The sequence below is a fragment of the Otolemur garnettii genome, unplaced genomic scaffold, assembly GCF_000181295.1.
Source record: "Otolemur garnettii isolate 467f Iridium unplaced genomic scaffold, OtoGar3 scaffold00097, whole genome shotgun sequence".
Classification (NCBI taxonomy): domain Eukaryota; kingdom Metazoa; phylum Chordata; class Mammalia; order Primates; family Galagidae; genus Otolemur; species Otolemur garnettii.
In genome coordinates, this window is record NW_003852492.1 from 5,380,912 (window position 1) to 5,408,807 (window position 27,896).

Consider the following 27,896-nt stretch of genomic DNA (forward strand, 5'->3'; position numbering starts at 1 on the left):
GGTCCGGGTGGTGAGAGGCCCCAGACGTGGGGGCAGCATGGGGATGGGTCCGGGTGGTGAGGAGGCCCCCAGACACGGGGGCAGTGTGGGGGTGGGTCCAGGTAGTGAGGAGGCCCCCAGATGTGGGGGCAGCGTGGGGATGGGTCCAGGTGGTGAGGAGGCCCCCAGAGGTGGGGGCAGTGTGGGGGTGGGTCCAGGTAGTGAGGAGGCGCCCCAGATGCGGGGTCAGCGTGGGGATGGGTCCAGGTAGTGAGGAGGCCCCCAGATGCAGGGGCAGTGTGGGGATGGGTCTGGGTGGTGAGGAGGCCCCCAGACGCCGGGACAGCGTGGGGATGGGTCCAGGTGGTGAGGAGGCCCCCAGATGCGGGGGCAGTGTGGGGATGGGTCCAGGTGGTGAGAGACCCCAGACGCGGGGGCAGCGTGGGGATGGGTCCGGGTGCAGGGACACATGCCACATGGGGGGCTGCAAGCAGAGAGATTGTGCATCTCCAGGCATGGCACACTGTAAACGTGGGAAGGATCAGCAGGACCCCAGACCTCAAGATGCTGGTGTGAGGTTCTGAACTGTGAGATCTTCACTCTGAAGCACCCCACTGAGGGCTCTTGGACAAGATACTCACAAACAGATTTGTTGGGAAGACCCATGTGGAAAACAGAGAGGCTGGGTTGGAGAGGTTTAGGAATCCCGGAGGCAAGAGGCCGGGTAGCAGAGCCCACACACACTTCCTGCCCGATGGTAAGTAGATGGCCTAATTTGAGAGATCAGGGAATGATCTGAGCTGGTTGAAAGTTCAAGGTAGAGAGGATGTATGCAGGAGAATAACTAGCTTTCCTGCAGCCCAGCTAGAATTCCTTCCTACAGAGACCTGTTAATAGAGATTATTACCAAAGGCATCAAGAGTTTCCATAGAGGACTTGGGTAATTATTTTCCCAGTGTTGGTTGAAGGAAATTACTTTGGAAGGATGCTGCTTGGGTGCCCGCAGGACTGACTCGGCTGGTTTGCGCACCCACTGCTCACCCCTCCATCTCTGCCACCCCCAGTCAGGGCTGCACCTGTTCCCTCTGCCTTGGTTCCCCACCAGGAAAACATCCTCTGCTAAGAGTGTGTTACCTTTTATTTTATTTTTTTTAATTGGAGAAGGAAGGTGGAAATGTATTATAAAAGATGCAGAAAACTTAAGTTAAAGCAAGCGTTGGTCATTGTACTCTGAGGGTTAACATCGGGCCTATTTCTTTCTGTAACCATCTGGTGTTTGTCATTCAATTGCCTGGGCAGGTCCCCCGCTTTCTTTCATTTAAGTAGCTGTTATCTTCTTTGTATCATAAGCTCCTAAAATATAGAGTAAAGAATATGTTTTGTTCTGAAGAGTGAGCACTGCATCTCCACAGGCATATAAGCACAATAAATAAATGTGTAATGTCGAACGTGGTGGTGGAGGCATGCATTTGGTTACTTGGAAAATAATAAGGAAGAGAGGGGACAAAGGTATCTTCACACAGATTCGTAAGCCCGAACAACTCCCTGCTCCCACGGAGTCCATAATACTTTCCTGTCAACACCCACATTGACCCTCATTACAGCTAAAAGAATGGGTGGGGGGGGAGGGAGGCAGACTGTTTCTTCCCCATTTGACCCATTTGACACATGTGAAAATTGAGGCTCGTGATGTCTAGGGATTCAGGGTGGCCGTGGCAGATCAGGTAGTCATACCACCAGTGCCTGGCTACCTGGACTCCATGGAAATCAGCCAAAAATATTGGGCGCAGGAACAGCATCTCTCAAATATGAACATGCGAGCGGAGGTCAGATCCGATACAAGAGATTAATGCATGGCTGCTTCCAGATGGTAGAGATCTTGTTAAAATCTGAATAATACCCAGCACATCGTCAAGCTTTCAGAACGTTCGTTACAGAATCTCTTAGAATCTCCTAGGCCCATACAATGGTACCATGTTATCCAGAGTTACAGAATCAGGAGATGCAGGCTTTTTCATCCCAAATCTTTCTTAAAGTAAATAGCCTTAGGCTTAGGCAAGAAATCAGTGCACCAGCCTAACCTCTGTAGGCTTCTTACTGGTAGGTTATTTCCTAGGTCCTCCAAGCACCAAATTCATAATCATTTGTAAAGTTCTCAGCACAAACACCACTTCTCCAGGACCTTCCCTGACCCAGAAGACGAGGCTCAGGTCCCAGTACCTCTGTGCTTCCTGCATGACATCTGTAGTATCCTCTCACGAGAGCCACCTGGCACCCGCACAGTGACCCCTGGCTTGCTCCACCTCTCTTCTGCACCAGTAGGATGCCATCTGTGTCGTCTCGCCCCACTCTTTATTGAATTCCTTGAGTGCGTCACACTCTACCTGGTGCTGAGCAGGTGCTCAGTAAACTTGTCAAACAGATGGGTGAACATTCATGACCTAATACCCCTCAGCTGATCCACGTCTTTGATGATGGCAAGGTGGTGTGGGGTGTGAATGGTCATTGAGAAGCACAGGCCTTGGGGATGGCTGTGCAGAAAGATAACCCAGTGGGCCTGAGGCATGGCCCATGAAGACTCTGCTCTCACCCCTCCTGTCCCCTTTAGAGCGTATCTGTGTAGATTTCTGATGGCCTCAGTAAGACAGAGCATGTTTGAGAAGGCCAAGCCCCCCCCCCCCGGGAAGGCAAAGGTGGGGCGTCTGTGTTTCTGATGTTACTAGCGGTGACTGGCCTCCCTGTCCCTGCCCTCGCAGTCATCTCTGCACCTGCACGCTGCCTTATTGCGTTCAAAGATAACTTGCCTCTTGTCAATTAGCCACCACTGTCCCCTGGAACAGCACTCACTGCTGGCTGGGAGCACACCCTCTGCCCGGCATTCTAGGGCCTCTGCGAGCTGACTCTGGTCTTCCTTCCTGGAGTTCTCTCTCTGCTGTCAGGCCAGACCCCTAAACATATTCCAGAGCCCCATTCATATCCTTAGACACCACATTCTTCCCAGAGAGAACGTCCTCTCTCCTGTGCTCCATCCATCCAGGTGTAGGTTTTACCCGAAGTGAGTTCCGGCCTCCCCTCCTTCCTTAGACTCATGTCCACATGCGCTGGCCCTGACTCCTGGCCAGGAATCTTCTCCAAGTGTCTCTCTTTAGTACCTAAGTATGGCTGGAGTATGTCCGCCTTGGTGCCAGAGTCCCAAGACCCAGAAATGTTCTCAGCCTGGCCCTCCGAGGCCTCTTCTTAGGCCAGGATGGCCCCTATTACCTCTCACCCCTGAGTTGCAAACTCCACCCACTTTCCCTTGTCCCTGGGCATGGGACACCCCTCTGCCCTGTGTCCGGTGCCTGACTTCAGAGCAGCCTGTGTCATTCCAGCACCTGCTCTGCTTTGCGGCCTCCAGCACGTCTTGCCTGCCCTCTCCTGAAGGGTTTCTTCTAATCAGAAAGGTTGCTGAGAATTCCAGGTAGGGTTTCCTTTGTTTCGGTTGCTTGGAGGCAGGCCCTGAGAGAAGGGTGTGTGTGTGGCTGTGGGTTGTTAGGAAAGTGGTCCTTGGAGGAAGGGCAGAGGCAGGGTGGGCCGAGAAGCCGAGGGCAGGCTCAGCATCAGGCGGAGACCTGAGAGGGTGGCCAGGGCCTTTCATGTCTCCACCCAGACTGTGGCTCATGGCTGCCCTGGGGGGCACATGCCCCCAGGCATTTGCAGCTGTCTGAGAGTGGGCACAAAAGAGCCACTGCCTAAAAGGCAGGCCTCCACACAGAGCTGGAGGCTGGGCTGTTAGAAGCAGAAGCAGGCAGAGGCCTTGTGGGCGGCACAGAGATATTAACAGGAGCGTGGGGGTAGGGGGTTGGCGGCTGGGCTGAGCCCACTTCCTGCTCTGCCCTGCACAGGTGAGAATGGCCCAGGGAATGTGCAAATTGGGTCTTCCACCTAGGAGCTGAGGACAGGCTGGAATCCGGAGCAGCCTCAGGGCTAAGCAAAGGGAGCTTCTGCCCACAGGGAGCTTTCACTTGGGGGGGGGGGGGAAATGCGTCCTGCTCCCTGGGGGATCATGGTGCCCGGATTACCTCTCCACAGACATCCAGTTCCCTCTTCTGCCTTAATTATTTTTCCCCTTCCTAGTCTTACTGAGTGCTGTTTTTCCAGACCCCGGGGAACCCTTCCATGGCCTTCTCCCGGAATGGGAAGACAGGCTGCTGTGAGCATCACAGGACAGGGACAGAGAGGGTGGAGCCTCTGGGAAGTGCCTGTGTGTGTTGGCTCCATTCTCTTGTTCTGACTTGCTCTCAGCTTTGTAGATGGTGGAAATGACACTGCAGCTGGTGGCCTCTCTCCCCAGTGGATGGACAACAATCCACTGATGCTCTGCGCCTTGCTCCCTGCTAGGCCCTGGGCAACCATTTGGGCACAATGGCACCACCAAGAGCTGAAATGCTGTGCGGCCAAGGGTCGCTTAGAGGTTAGACAAGGTCCACCTCAAGCCTAAGAGTCACCGTGGCAACTCGGAATTCTAACCTGACTCTGCCCGCTCTTCCTCCCTGTGCACCGTGAGGGTTTTGGCACAGCAGGGACTATGGTTTTCTTGGCTGTGAACCAGCCTGTTCTCTTTTCCACTCCTCCCCCATCATGCACAGTCAGATGTGTCCACAGTCACTGGCATAGCAGGTGGACAGCAGTCTGCATATTGACTGGTCGGGCCAGCCTGGGGCTGGGCTTCACGTGCCCTGGCTGGAGGGAAATGCCAGCTGCACTTGGTCCAAAGCCCGGCTTTGGTCTCCTACCCTGTCAGGTTCTCCCCTTACAGGTGATATCCAAGGCATAAATATGGAGGTTGCTGGACATAGAGTCCAGGCCTGTGGCTGGCAGGGATAGCAGTTAACTTATGTCTCAGCAAGGAAGTGGAGATTGAACTAGCTCCAGAGGTGGAGCCAGGCAGGACACACACACTGGCCTTACCAGGGGCCAACCCAGGGGTGCAAGATGCATCCTCTTAGCCACTCCAGGCCCAGGGTATGGAAGGAGCAGGGTATGTACAGCCCCCTTTCCAGGGCAATGCAATCTGACTCCTGTGTACTCCACGTAATTACAAAGGGAGGCTGGTTGGGACAGCATTTAGTGGTGTTTCCTCTACAAATACCCTGCCTGGGGGCCTGCCTGGTCCAGGGACTGGATGAGGCCCTGTCTCCTGTGTAGGCTGGACCCACACCAGCCAGTGGGGACAGCCCTGGAGAGAAGGCAGAGGCAGGGCAGGGGTGGGGGAGGGCTGCAGATGGATTCATTTCCTGGAAACCTGTTTCTTCCTCCTAGTTCTTCCCTGCCAGGGAGTCTCCCCATCCCCCCACCCCCAGAGAAAAAGGAGATAAGCTCAAGTTTGGTGCCATTTGTAACCATCTTTGAGGTAGCCTCGGTGGAGTTCTTCATTTTGGTTCCCTGGCTGCTCTTTGTCTTCAGAATAAAGTGGAAAAATCTTTCACAGGGCATATTGCACAACCTTCCTGTAATAGTGTCCCTGCAGGGAAAAGATGGCATGCTCAAATTGGGTAATTTGAGCAGAGTTTAGTGCAGTGGCTATTTACAAAGGTGCAGCCAAGGTGTCAGAAAACTATAAGGGACAGTTAGGACCTACGGGCAGGGAACAGGAGGGCATTGTTAACACTTGTAGGCCTGAAGGGATAGGGGAGGAGGTCACAGCTCCACCAGGGAAAGAGGGCTGTGTGGAGGGGTCCCCAGCCAGGGGCTGTGCTCTTTGATGGAGGGAGGAAGATGGCCTGCGGCTCCCTCTGCCCCCGTCTCCTGCCGCTGCTTCCCCTTGGCCAGGGATGGGAAGTTGTGGAGAGAGGGCCAGCCTGTAGTGGATGTCAGGGCCCACACGACGTTCGTGCACACTCTCACTGGCTTCATCTCCGGTTCTCCGGTTCATGTCTCTTCAACAAAGCCTTCTGTTCCTACCATCTACATTTCCATCCTTCTGCAGACTCCCCGGTATTTTTTCCCAGCTCCTCTGTGCTTTTGTCACCACTACTAGAAGCGCCAAACCCTCCTCCCCCTTTTCTGTTTAGCAAGCTCTGTCCAAACTTCACAGCGGTCTGAACACTCACCAGGATTCATCTTGTCCTGAAAGTAACCCAGAGTCATGCGTGAGAGTCCTTGGAATAGAGAAACACATTGTATATACTTCCTGCCTTCCCAGAGCGCTATCCTGAGAAGGAAGAGCCCGGCATGTGTCCCAGTACATGCCAGGATAAAGTGTGTCATGAGGGGATAAAGAAATTTACCCAAAAAAAGGTAGTTGGGATAGGAATTAATATTTAAACTTGCTCTTGGTGGGACGTGGGAATTTGTCTAACAAACAATAAAGAAGAGCATTCCATACAAAACCTGAAGACCCTGAATCCCAAAATTGACCAGCATGTTCAGGTCACAGTGAGAAGTCGTCTTCAGGGAGGGGTGGGAGGTGTAGTGGTCTGAATTTTGCCAAGAAGCAAAACTAACAGTATCTGTCTATCTATCTGGAGATTTATTGTAAGAATTGGCTGATGTCTGTATTGTTTGTTACAGTCTGAGTTCAAAGGCCTGAGAAGTGAGAGGAGGTCATGTCCAAGGGCAGGAGGACAGGAATGTCCCAGCTCGAACAGACTGAATTTACCCTTCCTCCATTTTTACTCTATTAGTTTCCTTGATGGATTGGCCGGTCCCCTCCCCAAGAGTGACAGTACCCACATCTTCCAGAAACGCCTTCACAAACATTTAAAAATACCATTTCCCCAACTATTCTGGCATCCTGTAGCTCAGTCAAGTTGAGCTATAATATTCGTATCACAGAAGGTAGGGTGGAACTTTGCAGGGATCACTCACTATAGCCCAGGTTCAAATAACATACGGGGTCCGCAGCACTTCAGGGCTCTCTCCCTTAGGGAATGTGGGTCTCCATGCAAAGATTCAAAAGCTCCTCTCTTTGGACTACTTTTCATATGCAAGGAAAAGGAGTGGAAAGGAAATCTTCCAGTTTCCTGCTTTAGTCACCTAGGGAAAAAAGACTCTACTGCTTTTTCTTGCGGTCCTAGGATCTGACGACAGGATGGAGGTATTCTGCATTGCCCAGACTATCTTTTCCTAGCAAATGGAGTTGTTGCTCTCTGCACGGATATAACACAGAATTATTGAATAAAGAAATGGCTTGTGGGACCTGTGACTTACAAATGTGATACGACCTATTGAGCAACCTCATTCTTCCTTCCACATTTAAATTAGTATTGGGTTTTTGTCGTGGGTACAAATCAAAGTGCTGTGCCATTCGTTTCAGTCAAGTCATGGCCCACCTAACTCAGCAGTTTGTTTTGAGATGATGCTATTTTATTTGACTTGCACAGGAAGGACCAATGAGCAGGGGTACTTATGGAGAACCTTTCTAGAGGTCAACAAAGCAAATCCTTCATGATTTATCCCCGAGGCATTAGAGAAGGGAAGGAGACCTCCTCCTTTGCTGTGGGTCCCACACATGGTGACCAGATGTGGAGGAAGGCGTGTGCATTGGTGTTTGTGAACACGGGTTTGTGAGGACATGCAGAGTCATTATCCTCCCTGCGTGGGCCTTTGCTGGATCTTTTACTGCTCAGGAGTTTGTAAAAGATAGGAGATTTTAATCAAATAATTGGTCAACAGATATTTAATAGTGTATTTTTTTTTTTTTTTTTGCAGTTTTGGCTGGGGCCGGGCTTGAACTTGCCACCCATGGCATATGGGACCAGTGCCCTACTCCTTGAGCCACAGGTGCTGCCCCCAACATTGTACTTTATGCAATGGGGCATGAGAGAAAATAAGGCATGAGGACCCACCCCCCAGCCCAGGGGTCCTCAAACTTTTTAAACAGGGGGCCAGTTCACTGTCCCTCAGACGGTTGGAGGGCCTGACTGCGGACCCCAGGACAAGTCCACTGTTAAGCAGGACAGACAGCGAAAACACCCAGCAGGCCGGGTAAATGTCCTAGTCGGTCTGCATGTGGCCCGCGGGCTGTAGTTTGAGGACGTCTATTAGCCTTTCAAGAACTTACAATCAAGTCAGCAGGGTAACATACATCTACATCTAAGATAAGAAACCAGTGTGTAGGATAGACTACACAGTGGGATTATTTGTGGGGTTGCTACAAGGTATGAATCAGTGACTTCTATAGCTGGTTCCATTCATTCTGTCTTCTCATTAACCCTGTGCAGAGGAAGGGAACGTTACTTCCTTTGGAGGTGACTTCAGTGAAACTCAGTGACGCGGGATGGGGTGGGGGGTAGGCAAGAAACACTTGGGACTTTTACTCCAGCCTTTGAACTTCAGAGTCTGTCCTCTTCCCCCCACCTGCTCTCCCTCCGAAGGCAACTAGCCGCTCACTATGCGGGTCTCCCAGCACAGTGTGTATGCAGCTGCTGTTTTTGTTTCGTTTGTTTCTTTTTTCCTCTCCCTGGTTTTTCTCTTTTGCTTTCTGCTTCTACCCAGGCGCGGTTGGCCCTGTTATTATTCTCCAAGCTAGGAAAGATTTCATTGGGCACATCCATTTTCTCATGTAAAAGCAAACCCAGTAATCGTTGCGAGATGTACAACCAGTAGGAACTAAGTGTAAGCTGAATGTTTTTGTCTCTGTCAGGCCCCAAACCAATTTCGTAAATATCAACATGAGTTTAGGCTCCCAGAAAATAGCCAGCAGGGTCAAAACTAACGACCTCACTAGTGAAGCCGTCTCTAACCATAAAGAACTGGCAGGGCTAGATGATACTGAATCTTCAACAGATTGGTCAGAAGCATCCTGGTTTGGCGATTTCTTGGTTTCCCCCAGAGAACACTTTCTCACAGGGGCAGATGTTCACGCCAACCTCATGAAACCGTGTGTAGGTATTTCTGAGCTGATCACGGTGCCCTGTTCCACTGTGATGTGTGAGAAGAGGGATGGGGCACATGCCTAAGGCTCCCAGGAACCAAACTGGGGCAGCCAGAGCATTTCTGTGCAGTGAGAGGCAAGTGTGACCAGGCGCTGTGAAGGGCGGAAGCGCTCATTGTGCTGTGGTTTCAAGCATAGCTTGAGACGTGCTACCTTTTTCAAAAGCAGCCAAAGGGCCGTTTGATAGAAGGAATGGTCGCCCTGCACACTGTCTGGATCCATTATTACCTTCAGATCTTCAGGCAGGTGTGTTTAAGAGAGGGCAAGCCTAGACTTTTCCTTCAATTATCTTTCTTCTATTTCAACACTCTCTTTGCCTGTTGTTAGAAGGTTCCAAGGAGACACCTCTGCCTTATTTTTCTTCCAATTCCCAGGTTCTTATCTCTCTCTCAATTCTCTGATCTTAAATGCAAAAGTACCTTCAGGCCCTGAGTTCTTACCTTTGTGGTTCTCTTTCTGCAAGGCACCTCCTGGGCTTGCTTAATCATTTTTTTCTTGCCCTGCTTTATTGAAAGTGCAATAAAGCTGCTATTCATCAGCCCAAGATTAAAGACACAGAGGGCTGCACTTCTACAGCACGGGGACAGGAGGTGCAGCCGTGGGAGATGACAGGTGTGGTGGCCTTCTGCATGGGCGAGCAAGGGCACATTTGCCTGGATGCTCCTTTAGCCAACTGAACATTGAATGTTGATGCAGGTGGGACATCGCAACAATCCCTGGTGCAAATAAACAGGCCTCTTCTCCACAAAAGAACCTTCAAGGGGCCCCCTGATACCCATAACTAAGAAGGGCACTGTAGCTCAGCACTGGAATGAGAAACAGTGTCCTTCCCAGGCATCCTCTCTCTCTGTCTGGATTCTGTGAGGATGCTGGAAAGGCCACATCCCAGGCAGTCCGTGGGTAACATATGCCAGAGGGGAGGGCTGCAGGACTGGGGGTGATGGGAATGCCATTCACAGAAACACAGAAGACTTGTGGCCACTGCTAGGTCTGGGAAGTACTGGGGAACAGATGGGAACTGGCCTGCCAGGGCCCAGTTCAGAATCCTCAGGTGTAGAACAGGTGTTCCTTGTTCTTTTATATAAGGCAAGATGGACAGAGAGGAGGTGGGGGTGAGAGGGTGGTCTGTGTTGACATTGTGGGGGGAAAACCTGAAAGACTATGAAGGTTTCGTTTGGACTTCATTCCTTCTCTCCCTCCCTCCCTCCCTTCTTTCCTTCCTTCCTTCCTTCCCCCTTCCCAGGACCTCCTTCTGTCACCCACACTAGAGTACAGTGGTGTGATCATATCTCATAGCAACCTCAAACTCCTGGGCTTGAGCAATCCTCCTGCCTCAGCCTCCCAGGTAGCTAAGGCTACAGGCACGAAACACTGGGCCTAGCTAATTTTTTTTCTTTTTTCTTTTCTTTTCTTTCTTTCTTTCTTTCTTTCTTTCTTTCTTTCTTTCTTTCTTTCTTTCTTTCTTTTTTTTTTTTTAGAGACAGGGTCTTACTGTGTTGTTCAGGTTTATCTCAAACTCCTGGCCCTAAGCAGTTCTCCTGCCTTGGCCTCCCAGAGTGCTGGGATTAGAGGCGTGAGCCACCTGCCTGGCCTCTCCCACCCTTTCTGTCTTCCTGACATGCATCGTGCTGACCTGTGACTGTTTCCCAATGTCTGAGAAGTGGTCATCTCCAGCCATGCTCACCTGGATTAGTCAGGAATAGTTACTCATTCCTGCTTAATCCTATAGTTAATCACCTTCCTGAGGGAGGTGAAATGCTGTGATGGGTTCGAGGAGTAATTTTGTAGAAGAACTCTGTTAAGGGCTCTCGGAAAAGATGGAAGCTGTTCTCTGAACTCCCCACCTCCAGCCAGCCTGCGCTCTGGGTGAGAGCAGTTACGCTCATTTCCCTTCTCTTCTTTCTAACCTGGGAAGAAATGTGTCCTCTGCATTGTTGAGGAGGCTGGATAAATGAGACAGACAGAGCAGGGCAGGTATGAGGAGGTGACGGAGTTGGCTGCCGAGGTCCCTTTGTGATCCATCTCTGCAGAAGCCAGCGTTAATTCCACGGAGACTCAGCAAGACTGATATCCAGCGGTGACAGTTTGGACATCTGAACACGACCTTGGATGTGCTCACAACCGCAGCTGAAACTGTGCCAGCTTCTCAGAGCACTATATCACAGGGGCCGCATAACCGTGCTGGAAACCGGCCGGGTTCGAGCGTCAGTGTATCTGCAGAGGAACCTCTTTGGTCCTGTGATGCGGCGTCCTGTGGCGGGACGGCTTCTGTTGAGTCCATTTTCAATAATTAAATGCTTACAAGGAAGCCCAGGACAGCCCTCTTGTATTTACTGGGAGTTTGTGAGATGCCCCCGGTGTGGCCATCAGAAACAATTATTCAAGCAGTGCCGTGTGGGCTGGTCAGCACTTCCTGCTCTGTGGCCATTCACCCGGTATCTGGTCAGATTTCAGCCTCGGGAAGAAAAAAAATGAAGGGCTCTGCCTTTGGCTTCCCAGAACATACTGGTTACAGGAACCTTCTCTCCTATAAAGTAATAGCAAATTGTTCCAGGCAAGGGTCATTTCCTAGTGCCCTTTCACTCTGCTGTTCTGCTCTCAGAAACCACATGTCTAAATTAGTGGTTCCCGCAGGTCTCAGGACCAGCAGCACGAGCACCTGCTGGGATTGTATCAGAAACGCAGATTCTCAGGCCTAGCCCAGCACCCGTGAGATCAGATGCTCTGGGGCTCAGCGCCCAGCACCTGTGGGATTGGACGCTCTGGGGCTCGGGGCCCAGGACCTGCAGGATGGGACACTCTGGGGCTCAGGGCCCAGCAATCCCCATTCGCTCAAGTCTTCCAAGTGATTATGGTGCAAGTTAGACTTGAGATCCACTGATTTAGATGTTATTTTGGGAGGCCCCATTAGGACACTCAAGAACACTGAATTTAAAAAAAACGATAAAACTGGGTGAATCCTGGTTCCACAGCTTACTATTTAGCGGGATCTTAGTCAGTGTGGATAGTGTTTCTTAGCCTCAGTGAAACCCATCTGTAAGTCAGCTATTACTGTTTTCTTATTATAATGAACCCTGCCAAGTTTCTGAGAAGGTAAAGTAATGCATATAATGGGTTTGTATAGTACCCGACATATAGTACGGTGTTCACTGAACATTGGCCTTGAACGTGAATTCCTCCAGTTCTACTCTGACCTCCCCAGCAGGTTATTAATATAAGCAATATCCCAGGGACATTACTAGCAAATCAAACTGAGAAGTGTGTTGTCCTTCTTGAAAGATTTCTTACCGACGTGGTTCCAGATCCACGTTTCAGGAGCGGCAGCCTAGATGATGATGATCAGGTCTGTGGGGAGTGGAGGGGCAGGTGGGCATCAGGCGAGCCGCCATCGGCTGCTCTTCCTCCCGTTCATGCTCACAGTCTATTCTGGACATTGTCATCAAAGCCAGAAAGGAAAGCTTAGAATACACTCTGGGCCTATCTGACCCTGCGCACTCAGGTACCTGGAGATATTATTCAAATGGAGATCCAGGGGCCTTCCCGTTCGGGTCCCTGCCAGAGGTTCTCTTCCCCTCTTTTCATTTATCTATCTATATTATCTTTCAATAAATTCCATCCTTTAATGGAGATTCCAATTCTTTACGTCTGAGATGAGGCCTGAAACTCTGAATTTTCAACAAGGTCTCACCAAGTGACAAGGATGCTGCTGGCTTTTTGACCCCACTTTTGCACAACAGGTGCCAGGCCACTGTTAACGTATATGACACTCACCATGCAAGGAGTGGTCCAAGGGCCATCAGCACTGTCATCATCTCAGAGCTGGCTAAAAATACAGACTCTCAGGTTACAGCCCACACCTGCTGAATCAGCCTCTGCTTTGGGGCAACACCCCTATGTCACTCATAGGCAGAGTAAAGCCAGAGGTACATTCAAAACTGGCTTCCTGGCTTTGTTTATTTACATGGGAACCTATCCTTGGTTTAATGCTCTGCTCTCACCATCTTGAGATTCTTGTTAATTCTAGAACAAAGGATGTTTGTATTTTTCACTGGGCCCTATAAATGATTTAGCTGGTCCTGGAAACACCCCTGTACACCAGTGGTTTTCAAACTTTAGTGTGTGTATCACCCAACTAGGATATTGTTACAAATTAATATTTTGAGGTTTCCCAAAGATTCTGAAAGAGTAGGATGGGGATGGGTGAGACTCAGAGTCTGTAACAAATCACTCATGGGATTCTAATGTAAGTGGCCCATGCTCACTGTGACAAGTAGTCCCCTGATTTTTCTCTGGTTAGGTCTTTCATCATTTTCATGCTGTGTCTGAGTGATGCCATAGAGACCCTGCGTCTCTCCTGAATTGCCAGAAAATATAATAAGCCGCTCAAAACTTACTGGACACCAGAGCAAAGGTGTTTCTGGTTGGGTAGTTTCCCCACAGGAGCTCTCTGCAAAGCATCCGCCTGTGCCCAAGTGTCCCTGCAGTGATGCTCTGACATTTGCGCAAATATAAAGCAGGAGGGACGCACACTCAGATGTCTCATCTGGACAGGGACTGTTTGAGGAAGCAGGTGTGTGCAGTAGCAGTTACTATACAGTCAGGGACCATTTTGAGACTCCAGTAGAAGCAATTGCACAACGCTCCCTGAAAAAATTCACCTTTGCACCTTCTGAGATGCACTTAGGACCAGGAATTAGAAGACCAGGCTGAGAGCTCCAACATTAGCACTTTTTAGCTCTCTTGGACAAGTCACCAGATCACTTGGAGCCCCAGAGCCCTGATCTTTAATGTAAACAATAGGTAAGAGCCTCTCCCTCACAGATTTATTGCAAAAATCAAATGCGACAGTGAGAATGTAACAGTGCATCGTTCACTGCAGGAGAGCGTGTGCATTTGAAGCATCGTTCTCCGTGCCGTGCTATTTTGCTATTTCTGGCATTGTAGTCAGGCGCAGGACACTGTGTTTGTGAATTTAGCCCAAGGCCATGGAACATACTTGGTGGAGAGAGAGAAGGAAATGAACACAGACAGAAAGATGTGATGAGGACTTGGCAAGAGTTGCTGAGAAATTTGAAAGTGTAGAAAAGAGAGGAGCTTCCACAATCTGAGGGCTCCAGATGCAAAAATAAAATAAAAAGAAAGTCTATTTTTACACATGCAGTTTTGAGATTTCAGAAAATGCCTTTAGTCTAGCAGTCGCTGTACGTTCTGCCCCTGGGTGTAGTGATGATAAATAGTGATGGTGGTTGTCCATATTCGGTTTCCACTTCAGAAGCCTCCTGTCGGAATTCGCTATCCCAAGATGAGGAGAATGGATGGTTAGCAGTTAAGAGTGGGGTCTCTGATCTAGCACACATTAACTCTGTGACTCGGAGGGTTATTTAATCTCTCAGTTCTTCAGTTCCTTTTCCAATAGAACGTTCCTCATAGAGTTGTTACAAATGTCGAATGACTTAGTACACCCCACATACCTAGAAGGAGATGTGATAGATTATCCATATCGTGGGAATCTTTTAGCAGAGGGACCCAGCAGTATTCGACGGGCTGATGCTTCCAGGTTACTCCTGGGGAGTTATTTGAAGTCGTCCTGAGCCTGCAAATGGTTTCAGAAGCACTGACCTGCTCATGACGCAGAGGTCTGAGATAGTCAGCATTCTGAGGCTATAATCCTGTAAGCCACTGCTGGGTCCAGAAAGCCACAGCTGACAGATCAACCAAGTAAAGGTGTGTGTGGGATGAAGGAGAGACAGGTGTGGTGACAAGACACCTTAGCCTATGCAGGAGGACTCTGCTCCAGTACCTCCCGTCTTTTCTCCGGTCCCTTGATCCTTCTGTCTGTTCTTCCCTTCAGGTGCACGATTGACAACCGGGTCACCCGGGTGGCCTGGCTAAACCGCAGCACCATCCTCTATGCTGGGAATGACAAGTGGTGCCTGGATCCTCGTGTGGTCCTCCTGAGCAACACCCAGACCCAGTACAGCATTGAGATCCAGAATGTGGATGTGTATGACGAGGGCCCGTACACCTGCTCCGTGCAGACAGACAACCACCCCAAGACCTCACGGGTCCACCTCATCGTACAAGGTAGGCGGTGGGAGGCCTGGCTGAAGGGCCAGCTGGGAAAGGCTGTGTTATGGAACTTTTCTTTGTGGTTGTCGTGTTGCAGTTAGAGGCTGAATTTTCCAATTAGGGACCAGGATTTTTTGTTAGCTTTTGTTACAATAATATGTTTTCTCAAAATGTTCCTTTAATTATTGCTTTCCTTGGCATTTTTGTCCCTTAATCCTTTTTTTTTCTTTTTAAGATTTCATCCAACTCCAAGATTGCTTTAGTTTAAGACAGGCATTTTCTTTTTCTTTTCGTTTATTTTTTTGCAGTTTTTGGCTGGGGCTGGGTTTGAACTCACCACCTTTGGCATATGGGGCCAGTGCCCTACGCCTTTGAGCCATAGGCGCCGCCCGAGACAGGCTTTTTCATGCACCCTTTGCAGTACACATATGTCATGCCCTAGCCCAGCCTTGAAAGAAAGCAGCACCAACTAGAATGTTCTGGGCACTTCCCCCAGCTAAAACTTTCAGAAGCCCCCCTTATATCCAGCACCCTGGTACTTCTCTCACCTTCTAGCCCAGGGTTTTGGATACCACCCCTCCACTTCCATAGCTGCGTCTGGTGCTCCCTGTGCTATTTGCACCCCAATTCTCACTGCTACTTGTGTACCCCACAAGCCCAGCTCCTGAGGCCGTGTATTTGCTTACTTTGATTTTTGTGTTTTTCTTTGTTCTGCTGTCTTGTTTCTCAGCCTCTGGGAATGGTGCTCACTTCTTCCCAGCAAGCAGAACTGGTCCTGGGGGCATTCAGACACATTTAACTGGCTGACCCTCCCTAGGTAGTGAATGGGAGCTTAGACTCAGACCTGACTGCATTCTAGCTGAGAGAATTTAAGTTATTTCTGTGCCCTGGGGTTCTCTGTCTGTAAGATGGGGACAGTGTGGGGATTGAATGTTACACATACTAACACATATCACACCCAGAAGAGGGTCTGCCTCGTAGAAGTGACATTCAGATGTTAGCTATTGGGTTTTCCTCTCTCTCCTTCTCTCTCAGGACTGCTGATATATTTTAACTTTATTTAAACACCTTTTAGCAGTGGACCAAATGCCTCAGAAGCATAAGCCAGGCCCACAGCTAGACCTTCCTCCCTGAACTGCTTCCAAGTTCCCTTCATCCCTGCATGGCAGGCCTAGGGCACTAACCTCTTGTTCTGGGGGCTCCCTCGCTGGCCCCATATCAGCATGTTCATGAAATCGCCAGGATTATAACAGTGGGTCCTCAAAGTCTCTCATGTGGTGGCAAAGCTGGTCATAAGTATTTATTTATTTACTTACTTACTTAAAGACAGAGTCTCACTCTGTCATCCTGGGTAGAGTGTTGTGACATCATAGCTCACAGCAACCACAAACTCTTGGGCTCAACCGACCCTCCTGTCTTAGCCTTTCAAGTAGCTGGGATTAAAGCCATCTGCCACAAAGCCCACCTACTTTTTCTATTTTTAGTAGAGACAGGGTCCCGCTCTTTCTTAGGCTGATCTCAAACTCCTGAGATCAAGCAACTCACCCAGCTCAGCTTCCCAGAGTGCTGAGATTGCAGACATGAGCCACCATGCCTGGCTACACCAAGTATTTATTTATTTTTTTCCATGTGTACATTAATGCATTTATGGGGTCCAATGTGCTGATTTCATATAGAATTAGGAACGCTTACATCACACTGGTTAATATATACCTCATCTCATTTAATTAATTATTATTTTAGGACATTTATACTCTATACTTACTAGATCCAACATGTACCCTTGCATTATGCACCATAGGTGTGATTTTTTTATTTTTGCTTACTCTTTCTTCCTCGAAGAAAATTATGATGGTTTTTTTTTTATTGGGTCTATAAATGAGTATTTTTCAAACTGATGTGCACAAATTGCATTTTTAAGGGAAATAGAATTGCACAGAAGGTATCAGAATGTATTACAAATAGCAGAGAAAGTCTTGCTATATGAGATATTTTTTAAAGTGTATACATTTTTAATGTAAAATGCATTTTCTACTGTAGATGAGAAGACAAAAAAAAAAAAAGAAAGAAAAACGCATGAGAGTCCCCATTCTCTGGGAAGGTCTGGTGAATGGCCCAGTAGACCGTCCACGCTCTGTGCTGGGAGGTAGGGGGCACTCTTGAGGCCTCCCCTCCTGCTCCCCCAAAATCCACACCCACACCTACCCTATGCAAGCTGGTTGTTGAGAGCAGAATATATAGCAATAATGATGAAGGACTAGGAACCAAGAATTATTACAGACATTTGCTTTAGCGAGTGGGGCCTTCATGGAATTAAAAAATGGGAGGAATTGTGAAAATACTTCCTTGAAAACAAGAACCATGCTTTTGTTATTTTTTTTATAAGCCAACCTCCCCTCCCCCAAAAAGCCCACATGCCCCTGCCATAAACACCTGGCAAAGTCCCTTCTACAAAGTGAACATTTAATAAATTTTTATTGACATGAATGGTTGGGATTAGAGCCCAGCACAGAGATTTTACTCCGAGAGAGAAGGTTGGGTTGCATATTCGTGAGGGTGGGTAATGGGAGGGGTGAGAGGATGGAGTCTACACCAATCTTCCCTCGTGTCCAAGCTAATGGAAAATGTCTAATCCCCAGCTAGGTGTTTACATCTGTGACTTGCCTAGGTGCCCTCTTAGCATGACACACCATCTCAAGTATTGGAATCTCATCTTGGGCTAATTTTCGAATGCTGATGGGTGTATTGATCTGGAAACAAGCTGGGTTAAAAAAGGCATTGGTCTTGTACACAGACTCAGCCCAAGCTAATCCTCTGTCGATATGCCTGGCCTGAGTATTATTGACACTTTAATGAATAGAGGACCACAGTTTTTTCAGGGCCAACCTGACCCCCTCTTCTAAGCAGTCAGACAAACTAAATAGAGCCAAACGCCTCTGTTTCTGTATTGGAAGGTAGATACACCACCCTCCTGAATTAAAAAAAGAAATAAGTTTATCTTGGGATCGTTTATTATACTGAACATAAACCCGAAGTCCCCTAGCGGAACTGGCTGTCTGGATTTGAAGTTGCTGTTCAACCCTGAGCAGAATGCTGCCGGAATAAAGTTTAGGCATATTAAGTTTTCAAAATGGCATTATGATCATTCTAAAAAAAAAAAAGAAATAAAAACAGTAACAACGAAAGGAACTAAATTCAGCCTGTGAGCGTGTGTGCTTCTGTGTATATAGTCAGCTTCATGTATAAATAAACCCACACAGATGGAAAGGAAGGGCATTTTCACAGTCTTGTGCAGGCTGCTCCAGGTCTGGGGGGTGCCCGTCCCTTTGCTATAAAATATCCTATTGAATTCCCAGCGGGTTGCACTGGCCTTCTTCTCTTCTCTGGTTGCTATTCAGCATGTTCAGTTCTTCTATCAGACGTGATTCCTGGGGCATCACACTAGGCAAGCTAGGAGCAAGGGCCACCCCTGGGGAGGAGGGCGGCGGAGGAGATGGCCGTGTGTAGGCGGTGGGACAAGAGAACTGAGCTAAGTAGCTGCTTGCTGGAGTGTCTATTTAGAAGTAAATTCAAGTTAGCTAGAAACAAATAAAATAAAGAATCGCCACATTCACACCAGCCATGTTCCAGTGCTTTGATAGTCACATGTGACCAGAGGGTCCTGTGTTTGTGTGTTTCCTGTTGTCATAAAGGAAGACCTGAGCTGGGTAATTTATAGAGAAAAGAGGCTTATTTGGCTCACAGTTCAGCCATCTGTAGGAGGAGCCTGGCTCCAACATCTGCTTCTGGGGAGGGCTTTAGGCTGCTTCCACTCAAAGCGGAAGGTGAAGGGGACCCAGTGTGTGGAGAGATCGCCTGGTGAGGGGGACAAGGGATGGAGGGGAGGTGCCAGGCTCAGAGTGAGAACTCATCCCCCCCCCCCATGCACTAATCTATTCATGAGGGCTCCACCTCTGTCACCCAAATATCTCTTCCATTAGCCCTCCAATATTGGGGCTCGGTTTTCACCATGAGGTTTATAAGGACAGACACTCAGACTATGGCATTCCTGTATTGGACAGGTCAGTAGTAGACCACGTATGTAAACTTGCATCACAGACAGCTCTACTGGGCCGTGGTGTAAGTGGTTACCACTAAGGAACAGTAGGTGTTAGAGCTGGAAGGGTTGTCCTTGACTTGAAGGTCCAGGTATGATGTGAACAGCAGAATGGAGTTTTGGAAAGAAGATGGAAATTGAAAAAAAAAAAAAAAGAAGAAAAGAAAGAAAAAAGAAAGATAGTGTTTGTTTAAAAACAAGAAAAAAATTGTTGAAAAATTGGAGCAATGGAGTTCATATGCTAGCTAGGACAGAGAATAAAGTTGAGAGTCCAGACATACATTTGAAGGAGAGTGGGCAGAGTTCAGGGATGGGTTAGTGTGTGTGGAGGGGAGATGAATCCCCCAGGGTGCTGAGATTTCTACCCGGGGGCCCAGGCAGCAGGAGAAGGAGTCAGGTGGAGGTTGGTACCCACATTATCTAAAGTATCCTGTGGTAAAATTGATTCTTCAGTAGAAGTGAGTTCAGAAACTTGAACTTCTTGACTTTGAGATACCTGGAACATTCCATTTAGAATGGAGTGAAAAGTGAGTGAACCACCCATGGATTTGCATGTCCACTTAGGCAACCACGACGTGATCTTTGGGGCCAGAGTGAAGAAGCATCATCTAAGATTTACTAAAATTTGAATCTAATCCTTTCCATCCCTTTGACCTTAGGGTTTTCTGCTTTATGAGTGTAATTAATAGGTGGCTGCTTCTAGAGTCCAGCTGAATATTTTAGCCTTTTTAATCCTGCCACCACTGAGCCAAGCTTCTTTTGTATCTAAAAGGTCCATACCCCTGTCTCCATTGTTACCTGGGACAAGGCCACTTCTTGGAAAGCACAGGGTGGCTAAAGCACTCAGTGGGACTGAATTATTTGTCAAATTAAGGAAAGCCATCCTTCTCAAATTAAGGGAAGCCATCTCAGAAGCTCTGTTTGTATTTCCAAGAACCTGCGAATGATGGTTTAGTAAAACTGCGCTGTGGTTAGGAAAGGTCCTTCTTATCCAAGCAGGGAAACTTACCTGCTCAGCCTCCACTGGCTTACCTGTAGGACTTTAATCTCACTTAGGGAGCATTTGCATGATAGGAAACAGTGGAATACAGTGCTTATAAAAACAGGGACATTAGTGTAATAGAAATAAAAAAGCTTTTAGCCTCTTCATCGGTTTTCCAGGCCCTATCTAGGTCTCTCTTTTGTCACCGGAGCATCTAATCACCCCCTCCCTTTTGTTTGGTGAAAATGAGTTTTCCTAGTTCTTCCTGGGCAGAATTAATCTGAAAATCCCTGCTATTGTTTGATAGTTAATTACCTGCCTTTGGAGTCAAACAGCTCTGAAGCTCAGGTGGAAGGAGGGAGACACTTGTGTCTATGGAATGGCACAGAAATAAGAGACAGAAGCCAAGACACTGCCATCCACTCTGTGCATTAGCACAATTCCAGGGAGAGAGACGCTTGTGCGGGGATACTTCCAGCCCCGGCAGGTGACTTGCAGAAGAAACAGATCTTCGGCTGTACCAGTCCTTCATTTCCCTTTTATTGTCCCTCTCTCTCCTCTCATCCGCCTGATACGTACAACCCTGTTTCTTTCCAACCCTCAATAATTAGTTGACCTTGTCAAGCCAAACTTGTTATTCTGATTAAGAGAACAGGAACAATAACTTTTAATTTCTAGACACCCACGCCCCATAGCCGCCCTTTCCCTCCCTGAACCTGAACAAAAGGAAATTTGAAACACAGAATATCAAAGGAAATAATGTGATCTAATCCCTGCTTTGAAGGCAAAGTTTGGATTTTCTCTCTGCGACCCACCGTTACCCAGAAGGCACCAGGCTCCCATGGAGCTCTGAAGACCTTTGCACCAACACTTTCCATCCCTGCTGAGTCCGTGGGAGAGGAAACCACTGTGACCCAATTCTGAACAGACCGAAGTCCCCTTCTGAGCCATCTGTGTCCTCCAGGTGTCTGCAGCCCTGTGTGATGGACAGTGGGCACATTGCCTTCCCAAACTGCTTTCTGAACGACCTCCCCTTTTCCTATCCCATTCAAGAAATAGTTGAAAATGCACATTTGGTCTGGACATAAAACTGTGTGTGCATCTAAATTTCGTAGAACTGTGGAAAAAGTCAGGAAATTAAATTTCAGTACAAAATTGGAGTGCTCCTCAAAGAACCCTGGAGAATGATGAGGAAGTAGAGCATTCTTCCTGAGATTGATTTACAAAATCTAGACAGTATGCAGATGAGGGGACTCAGTTCTGCCCGGTGAGTTTTCCAGTGTCCTGAAGCAGTTACAGACAATGGAGGGGCAAAATTTGTCAGCAAGATGCTAGATCAATGCTAACATTTCAGTGCCCCCCCCCCCCAGAAACAGGTCTGCTAAGCCAAATGAGGCAGAGTATTTCAGACTAAAGTAATAACATCAGCAAATGCTATGATGAAAGTCGTACTGGTTTAATAGTGGAATTTTCTGTGTCTTTGGGTATAGCTGGGGGAGGGCGCCCCATGTTTTCTAAGCAGTTGGGGAAATGTTGCTTCTGTCTCAGAACAGCAGATGACAGCAGGGTCCCCCTTTCCTAGCCCCTCATGCCCGCTTATGGCTCAAATGGAACAGAAGATCTGAGTGGCCCTTGTTACTTGACAGCAAACACTTACAAGAATCAGGCAGCACTCTCCGGGTGAGCAGTCACAGCTCCCGAGGGAACATCTGTGAGCAGCCGTGGCCTTCTTATTCCCAAGGTGGTTTCCCCAGGGACTCCCAGCTGCCTCTGAGCGGCCTCAGATTCCATCACCACAGACTTGAAAACCAGTGGCTCTTACTCTTTCTGGATCTTGATTCCTTCTGCCCCCTCCAAGTAAGAAACATTGTCTTTCTGTTTTAGGGAAGGTACAAGCATCAGATCCTAGATAAGCAGAATTTTCAAGATACATTGTTTTAGACTCCCGTTCCCATACCGAAGGTGCTGATTTATTTAAGCTGGACTTGAAGCAAATATTCTTGATCAGGGGTTGCACAAGGTTTCTTTATGATCTCCTGGCCCCCTGGCACAGATCTGGCTAATCCCAGAATGTGCCCCCCAAAGACCCTCATGACTATTGCTGAAGGTTTCTGGAGGTATCACGTGTACTAAGGGTACATCGTTGATCTCGATGACATGGCCTATAAAAGAAGACTCTTAGGGACTCAAAAGACTAAGAGACTCTTACCATTCTTCTCTTCTCGATGAAATTTAAAAACTTAGCATCTTCGGGCCTGGGGAGAAGTTAGTGAGAAAGGCTCTCAGGCCATCTGTTGTCAGACTGAGGATTTTCAACTGACACTTTTCAATTCCATTTAACAGTATTTTGAAGCCAGATGCTGGGAACATGAAGATTTCCACAGCACTTCTGCCCTGTCTAGCGGGAGAGACCGCTGTAATAACAAGTAACTGTGTCATGCGGGAACAGGAATTAGGATGTTTGTGCATACAGACGCCTGAAACCTGGTGATTAAATGTATCTGCAAAGGTTATATTTCACGAGGGTCTTCAATGGTGAGGAAAGCTGTTTGGGGGCACCCCAGGTAGGGGCAACAGAGAAAGCTGGGGCAGTCTGAAAGTCAATGGCGTGGGGAGGAACAGCGGGGACCCAAACCTGGTAGCAGAGAAGGGTTCCCAGGGTGAAATCATGATGTGTATGGCCAGAAAGGTGGGCTGCCTCTTGGCTTTGCATGAGGCCATAGAGGTTTTCAGCAAAGACATAGTTTTTCTTGTTGTTCTGCAAGATTCCTTTTTCTCTTCTTTAAGGGAATGGACATTAGATTGTTCTGGCAATGGACAAATACCCCAGATTCCTATCAGTGGGATGGAACGGGACAAGATGTGGCGTCAATAAATCTTGGGAGAAAAGGAGAAGTATTGGAAGGAAAGGACATATCCAATTTCATCTGGTTCCATGCCTCTTAGGTGGTTAAGACACAAAGGGGAAGGATTGCCCAAGACTTTTCTACACAAAAAATCAAATTTTTAAGGCACTAAAATATATATGTTATAATTTCAGTGGCAGGAGTGATTCTTTTTCCACTGTAGAATTAAGGTGCGTTTGTGTACTAACAAATAGAGTGCAAGGTATTGGGGTTTGCTCTGTTATTGGAATGTTCCTGAGAGACTGAGGATGCTGCTAAGGATTAATGGTGCTGCAGGAAGGGTCTCCGGCCCTCGGGTCCCCAGCAGCCATCTGGGACCACATAGGCACATGAGGAGAAGGGTCCCTGTGTCAGATGTCTCCAGGCTAATTTAGACCTTGTGATGTCACCACTTGGAGTATGCATTTTGACTTCTATTCTCATTGAATGTGGCTGGTGGTAAATTAATGCCTCACATTGGTACAGAATCTAAATGGCTTCTGCTGGAGCTCGGCTGAGCAGTGGAATTTACTCCTGGAGTTTTTGGAACTCCATGCTTCTCTTGTGAGAGATCTTCATTCCGTGTTATTTGAGAAAGAATTTATCGATGCAAAATTAGGGCAGTTTAATTTGGTGGTGTGTTTTCTTTATGTCTCGATTACATATTCATGTCTTTATGGCAACTCAGCTGGTGGGGGGATTAAGAATTCAAAACAGAGGATTTTCACTTGGCGAGTAATGCTTTCTACTCTGATTAATTGGGAGTCTGCACAATGAACCCTGCGTTGGCTCCATAGGGGACTGAACAGCTTAGTAGAAAGAAGTAAATTTCAGGATTTAGGAGTCTTGGGTTCCAGTCTAAATTTTGATAATAATTACCTGGGAAAACAACCTCCTTCCTTAAGCTACTCGAGATTACATATTACCAGTTAGACACAGTTTATAGAAATGTTTTGGTGTCTCTCATAATCTGATTTGGAGAAAGGTGCCAAATAGATGTAATGAATGGTGACACCATTCATTTTTGTAGTAATTTACTATCAGTAAAGGTTTCTGTTCTTCCATTCATTTGCACCAGGAATGCATGCAGTTCCCTGGGCTGTGTGGGTCCCCAGGCCCAATAACATGTGTGGATGGCATCCCATTTCTCCTGCCCAGTCCTCTCCTCTGAATGTGAGCATTCCTGGCTTTACCTGGTGGTGTTCCTCAGCTCTCTCACCACCATGTCCTTTGTTCTCAATTCTTTTTGTCCATGTTTTATGGTGTCGTGCCATCCCAAAACCTGGGCTTCACAGAGGGGACACTTCTGCTAATGCTATCTCCTATTCTAAGGACCGGCTAGCCAAGCCTTTTCTTCTTACTCTGAGGAAGATTGGAAAATCAGATTTTCTTTTTTCCTTTTCACACATACAGAGACTACCGAGCATCAAGTACTGAGATAGAGATTGGAATAGATACAAAGATGAATGGGATAGGTCCTTCACATCAGGATGTATACAAGGGGGTGGGGCAGAGATTGTGGCACAGAAGGGAGATTCTAGGATGGAGCCACTGGTGAGAATCCTGTGACTGAGAGGGAGGGGACGTCACTGTCCAAAAGCCGAACAAATGCAAGTCTTTGAAATGGATAGTCTGGCTGACACTTTAAATAAAAATAAATAGCTAGTCTGCCCACACCCACTCTGCTCCCTTCACCCATCCTTCTAGAACTCACAGCCAGAGTGATCTTTCCAAGCCTGAATCTGATGACAGCTCAGGGACATCTTGTTAGCTCTGGAGATCCAAATCCTCAGCAAGGACTTGCTAGTCCCAGGGCTCTGGTTCTGTGGAACCTCCACACCTGAGTCCTGCCACGCTCCTGCCTCAATTTCTCCATGTTAGGTTATTTCATTCTTCTTGTTCTTTCTGGCCACAGGCCCTTTGCACATTCCTGCCCCTCTGGCTGGAATTCTTTCTTATTTTTTATCCAGTTAATTCTGTTTATCCTTCAAATATTGACTCAACTACCACTGATATTGGGATACTTTCCAGATTCATCTGGTGTAGGCTAACCACTCATGGTCACCTCCGCTCCCCCAAGAATTAGCACATGGTTCACTGTGATTCTTGCCACAGTTAGAATCTAGCATTGGTTTGTGTGACAAGTTGATTAAATCTGTTTTCCTGAGGGTAGTGGGGGTGGGGCACATCTGATATACATTCTGTACCCAATGCCTGGAACGCAATAGAGCTCAGTGACTCTTTGCTAGATAACAAATAGATCTGTAAAATTTTCTTTTTCTTTTTTTAATCATTAAACAAAATAATTCACTCAATGTGTTTTGTTCACTGCTTGTAGATTAAATAGCCAAGTATCCTAATCCCTACAACCTATGAATGCACCTTGTGTGGAAGAGTCTTTGCAGATATGGTTATAGTAAAGATTTTTGATAAGGAAATTGTTCTGAGCCCTAATGCAATCACTCCATACGTATGAAAGGGAGGCAAAGGGACAGCTGATAGAAGCACAAGCACAGGATAGGGCAGTGTTGAGATGGAAACAGAGGGATTTGAAGATGCTGACCTTGAAGATTAGAGTAATGTGGCCACAAGCCAAGGAATGTCAACAGCCACCAGAAGGTAGACGAATCAAGGGACAGGTTTTCTTCTGCAGCCTCCAGAGGAAGTGGAGCCCTATTGATTACTTAAGTTCAGCCCAATGAAAGTAGTTTTGAGCTTCTGGCCTCCAGAATTGTGGCAGAATAAGTTTTTGTTGTTTTAAGCCACCAAATCTAGGGAGATGTACAATGGGAAGAGGAAACTAGTACATTGGCCTTCCATGTTTGAGTTCTTAGTGGCTGGAAGTAGAAAATAATTGGTGTTTGAAATCTGCCAAAAATTTGGCTTTTGTCCCTGTGAAAGGTGAAGTAAGGCTCATCTTTGGGGGTAGATGCTATTTTATTATTTCTCTTTTTTTTTAAAGAGCATTGTAATATTTTTATTTTAGATTGCCAATACTTACATCTGCACTCTTTGGAGATTTACCCTGGTCATGAAGATGCAATGCGGTGCCCTTGCTCTTGGGGGTATCTACAGGAGTTGATGAAGTCATACAAATTTCAAACCTAAGACTGTGTTTTTTGATGTTGAAAATTTCTGTCCCAAGGACTGGCGGGAAGAGGGGCAGATAGCAAAGGGCACCTCAGCTAACTATGATTTTATTAAGAAGGGACTGGTCACGTTACCTAGCATTCGGCTGTTGGTTTAGAGACATGGGACTAGAATTGAAAATAAAATCATTAATTGTCCCTTGGTCCACCCCAGGAAAAAGACTGGTCACCAGAAATGTGATGGCCAGTCCGCCAGCCACTTGGAACTCAACATGACAGGTATTTCTACAGAGAGGCACTGTGTGTCGTTTATCCTGACTCAGCCACGGGCAAGAGTCTCAGGAAGAAGAGATTTCCTGGAGTGGTGTAGCAGCCACAGGACAAAAATGTGTCCTGTGTCCCAGGGGTCTGCTCTGTCCCTGTTATGCCCAGAAACCTCTTCTGCTCCAGGCTGAATTCTGCACTTGGGCATGACTTGGCCCTGGGGTGTCCCTAGCTGGTCTAGTCATATGTAGGAGGAGATTATAAACATAGCTTCTCATGTCTCAGAATTATCAGAGGCAACTGTAGGGCAACAGTATCAGGAGGACTTTCATCATGCAGTGATAATATTTATATCTGTAGCTTATTGAAACTTTATTATTTAGCAGCTAGGAGCTAGATGAAGCTCTTTATGTATGCTCTCTCACTTAATGTTCAAAGCATCTCTGGGAAATAGATGCTGTCACTACCCTTACATGAGAAATAAGGGGGCCAACTAAGCTGGGTAAGGGTACACGTCAGTAAGTGGCAGAGACACAGCCTGAACTCAGGAAGTCCGACTACCCTGCCCACTCCAGACACTAAGTTTCCCTCCATGAGAAAAAGAAGAGGCTAGTCTGGCTCAGAGCAGGGTGTCCCTCCTCCTGTCCCTTAGGAGGAGGCTGTGCAGGTACAGACACAAGTTTCAAATGCTTCAGAGCAGGAAGCCACTCTGGAGGCCACCTGGCTGGCGATTCTCACACATTGCAATTACTTGGGGCATTGTTAAGCAATACCAATGTTGAGGTCCTCCCCCAGAGACTTTGACTCAGTTTATTGAGGATAAGTCCATGGTATCATTATTTTTTTCTTTAACTCCCTGGCTGCTTTTTTTATTCACTCATGTGGAGAACTGCATATCTAATGTTAAAGGTAACAAAACATGAAACTCGAGAGGTTAACTGGCTTATCCAAGGTCCCAGCCCTGGTTAAGGGCAGTAGTGAGGACTAATCCCAGCTCTCCTGGCTCTCGTGTTGTTGCTCCTGATAAAGGACAAACATTTTCTTATATATGTGAAGAAACACAGAATAAAGTGGTGGGTAAGAATACGGATGGGTAGTAACTACGTTAGAATGTAAGAATATCAATGGTGTACAACTGCATTGGAATCCTAACTGTGTAATCTTGGGATTCTGTTTTTCTCATCTGAAAAATGAGGATAATAATACAGCCTGTCCGGTGGGGTTGTTGTAAGGTGATAAGATGAGGCCATGCAAAGATGGATCAACCCAGCATAGGGCAATTATTTTTACTGTGTGGAACAGACCATTGGTTACACTTCAACCCCACCAGCCATTCTCATGAGCTCCGAGGGCAATCATCAGTCATATCAGCTTTGGAACTTGAAAGGTAGTATACAAGTAGAGTATGTCTCTTTCTCAGTAAGCTAACAGGAGATGACTGATGCCATTAAGCTGGACCCTATGCAGGTTGAAATCACCGATGGACCCTCAGTAAATATGACTGATGGGGCGTCTGGCCAGTGGTTTGGCAGGGGCAGAACAAACATCTAGATGCCGTGGTCCATGTTGTCCCTGTAGGATTTTGTCACAGACGGGGATACCTCATGTTCTGTCT

General features: G+C 47.4%; 1 protein-coding gene across 4 annotated transcripts in view; it reads left to right on the forward strand.

Moving 5' to 3' along the window:
* Positions 1–27,896, forward strand: part of NTM (neurotrimin) — a 915,982-nt gene that overhangs the window by 727,667 nt on the left and 160,419 nt on the right. For all 4 annotated transcript variants that reach the window (XM_012808945.1, XM_003795914.2, XM_023516784.1 and 1 more), the window contains one exon: positions 14,748–14,980. In XM_012808945.1, coding sequence (XP_012664399.1) covers positions 14,748–14,980 — 233 coding nt within the window. The remainder of the gene's footprint in view (positions 1–14,747; positions 14,981–27,896) is intronic.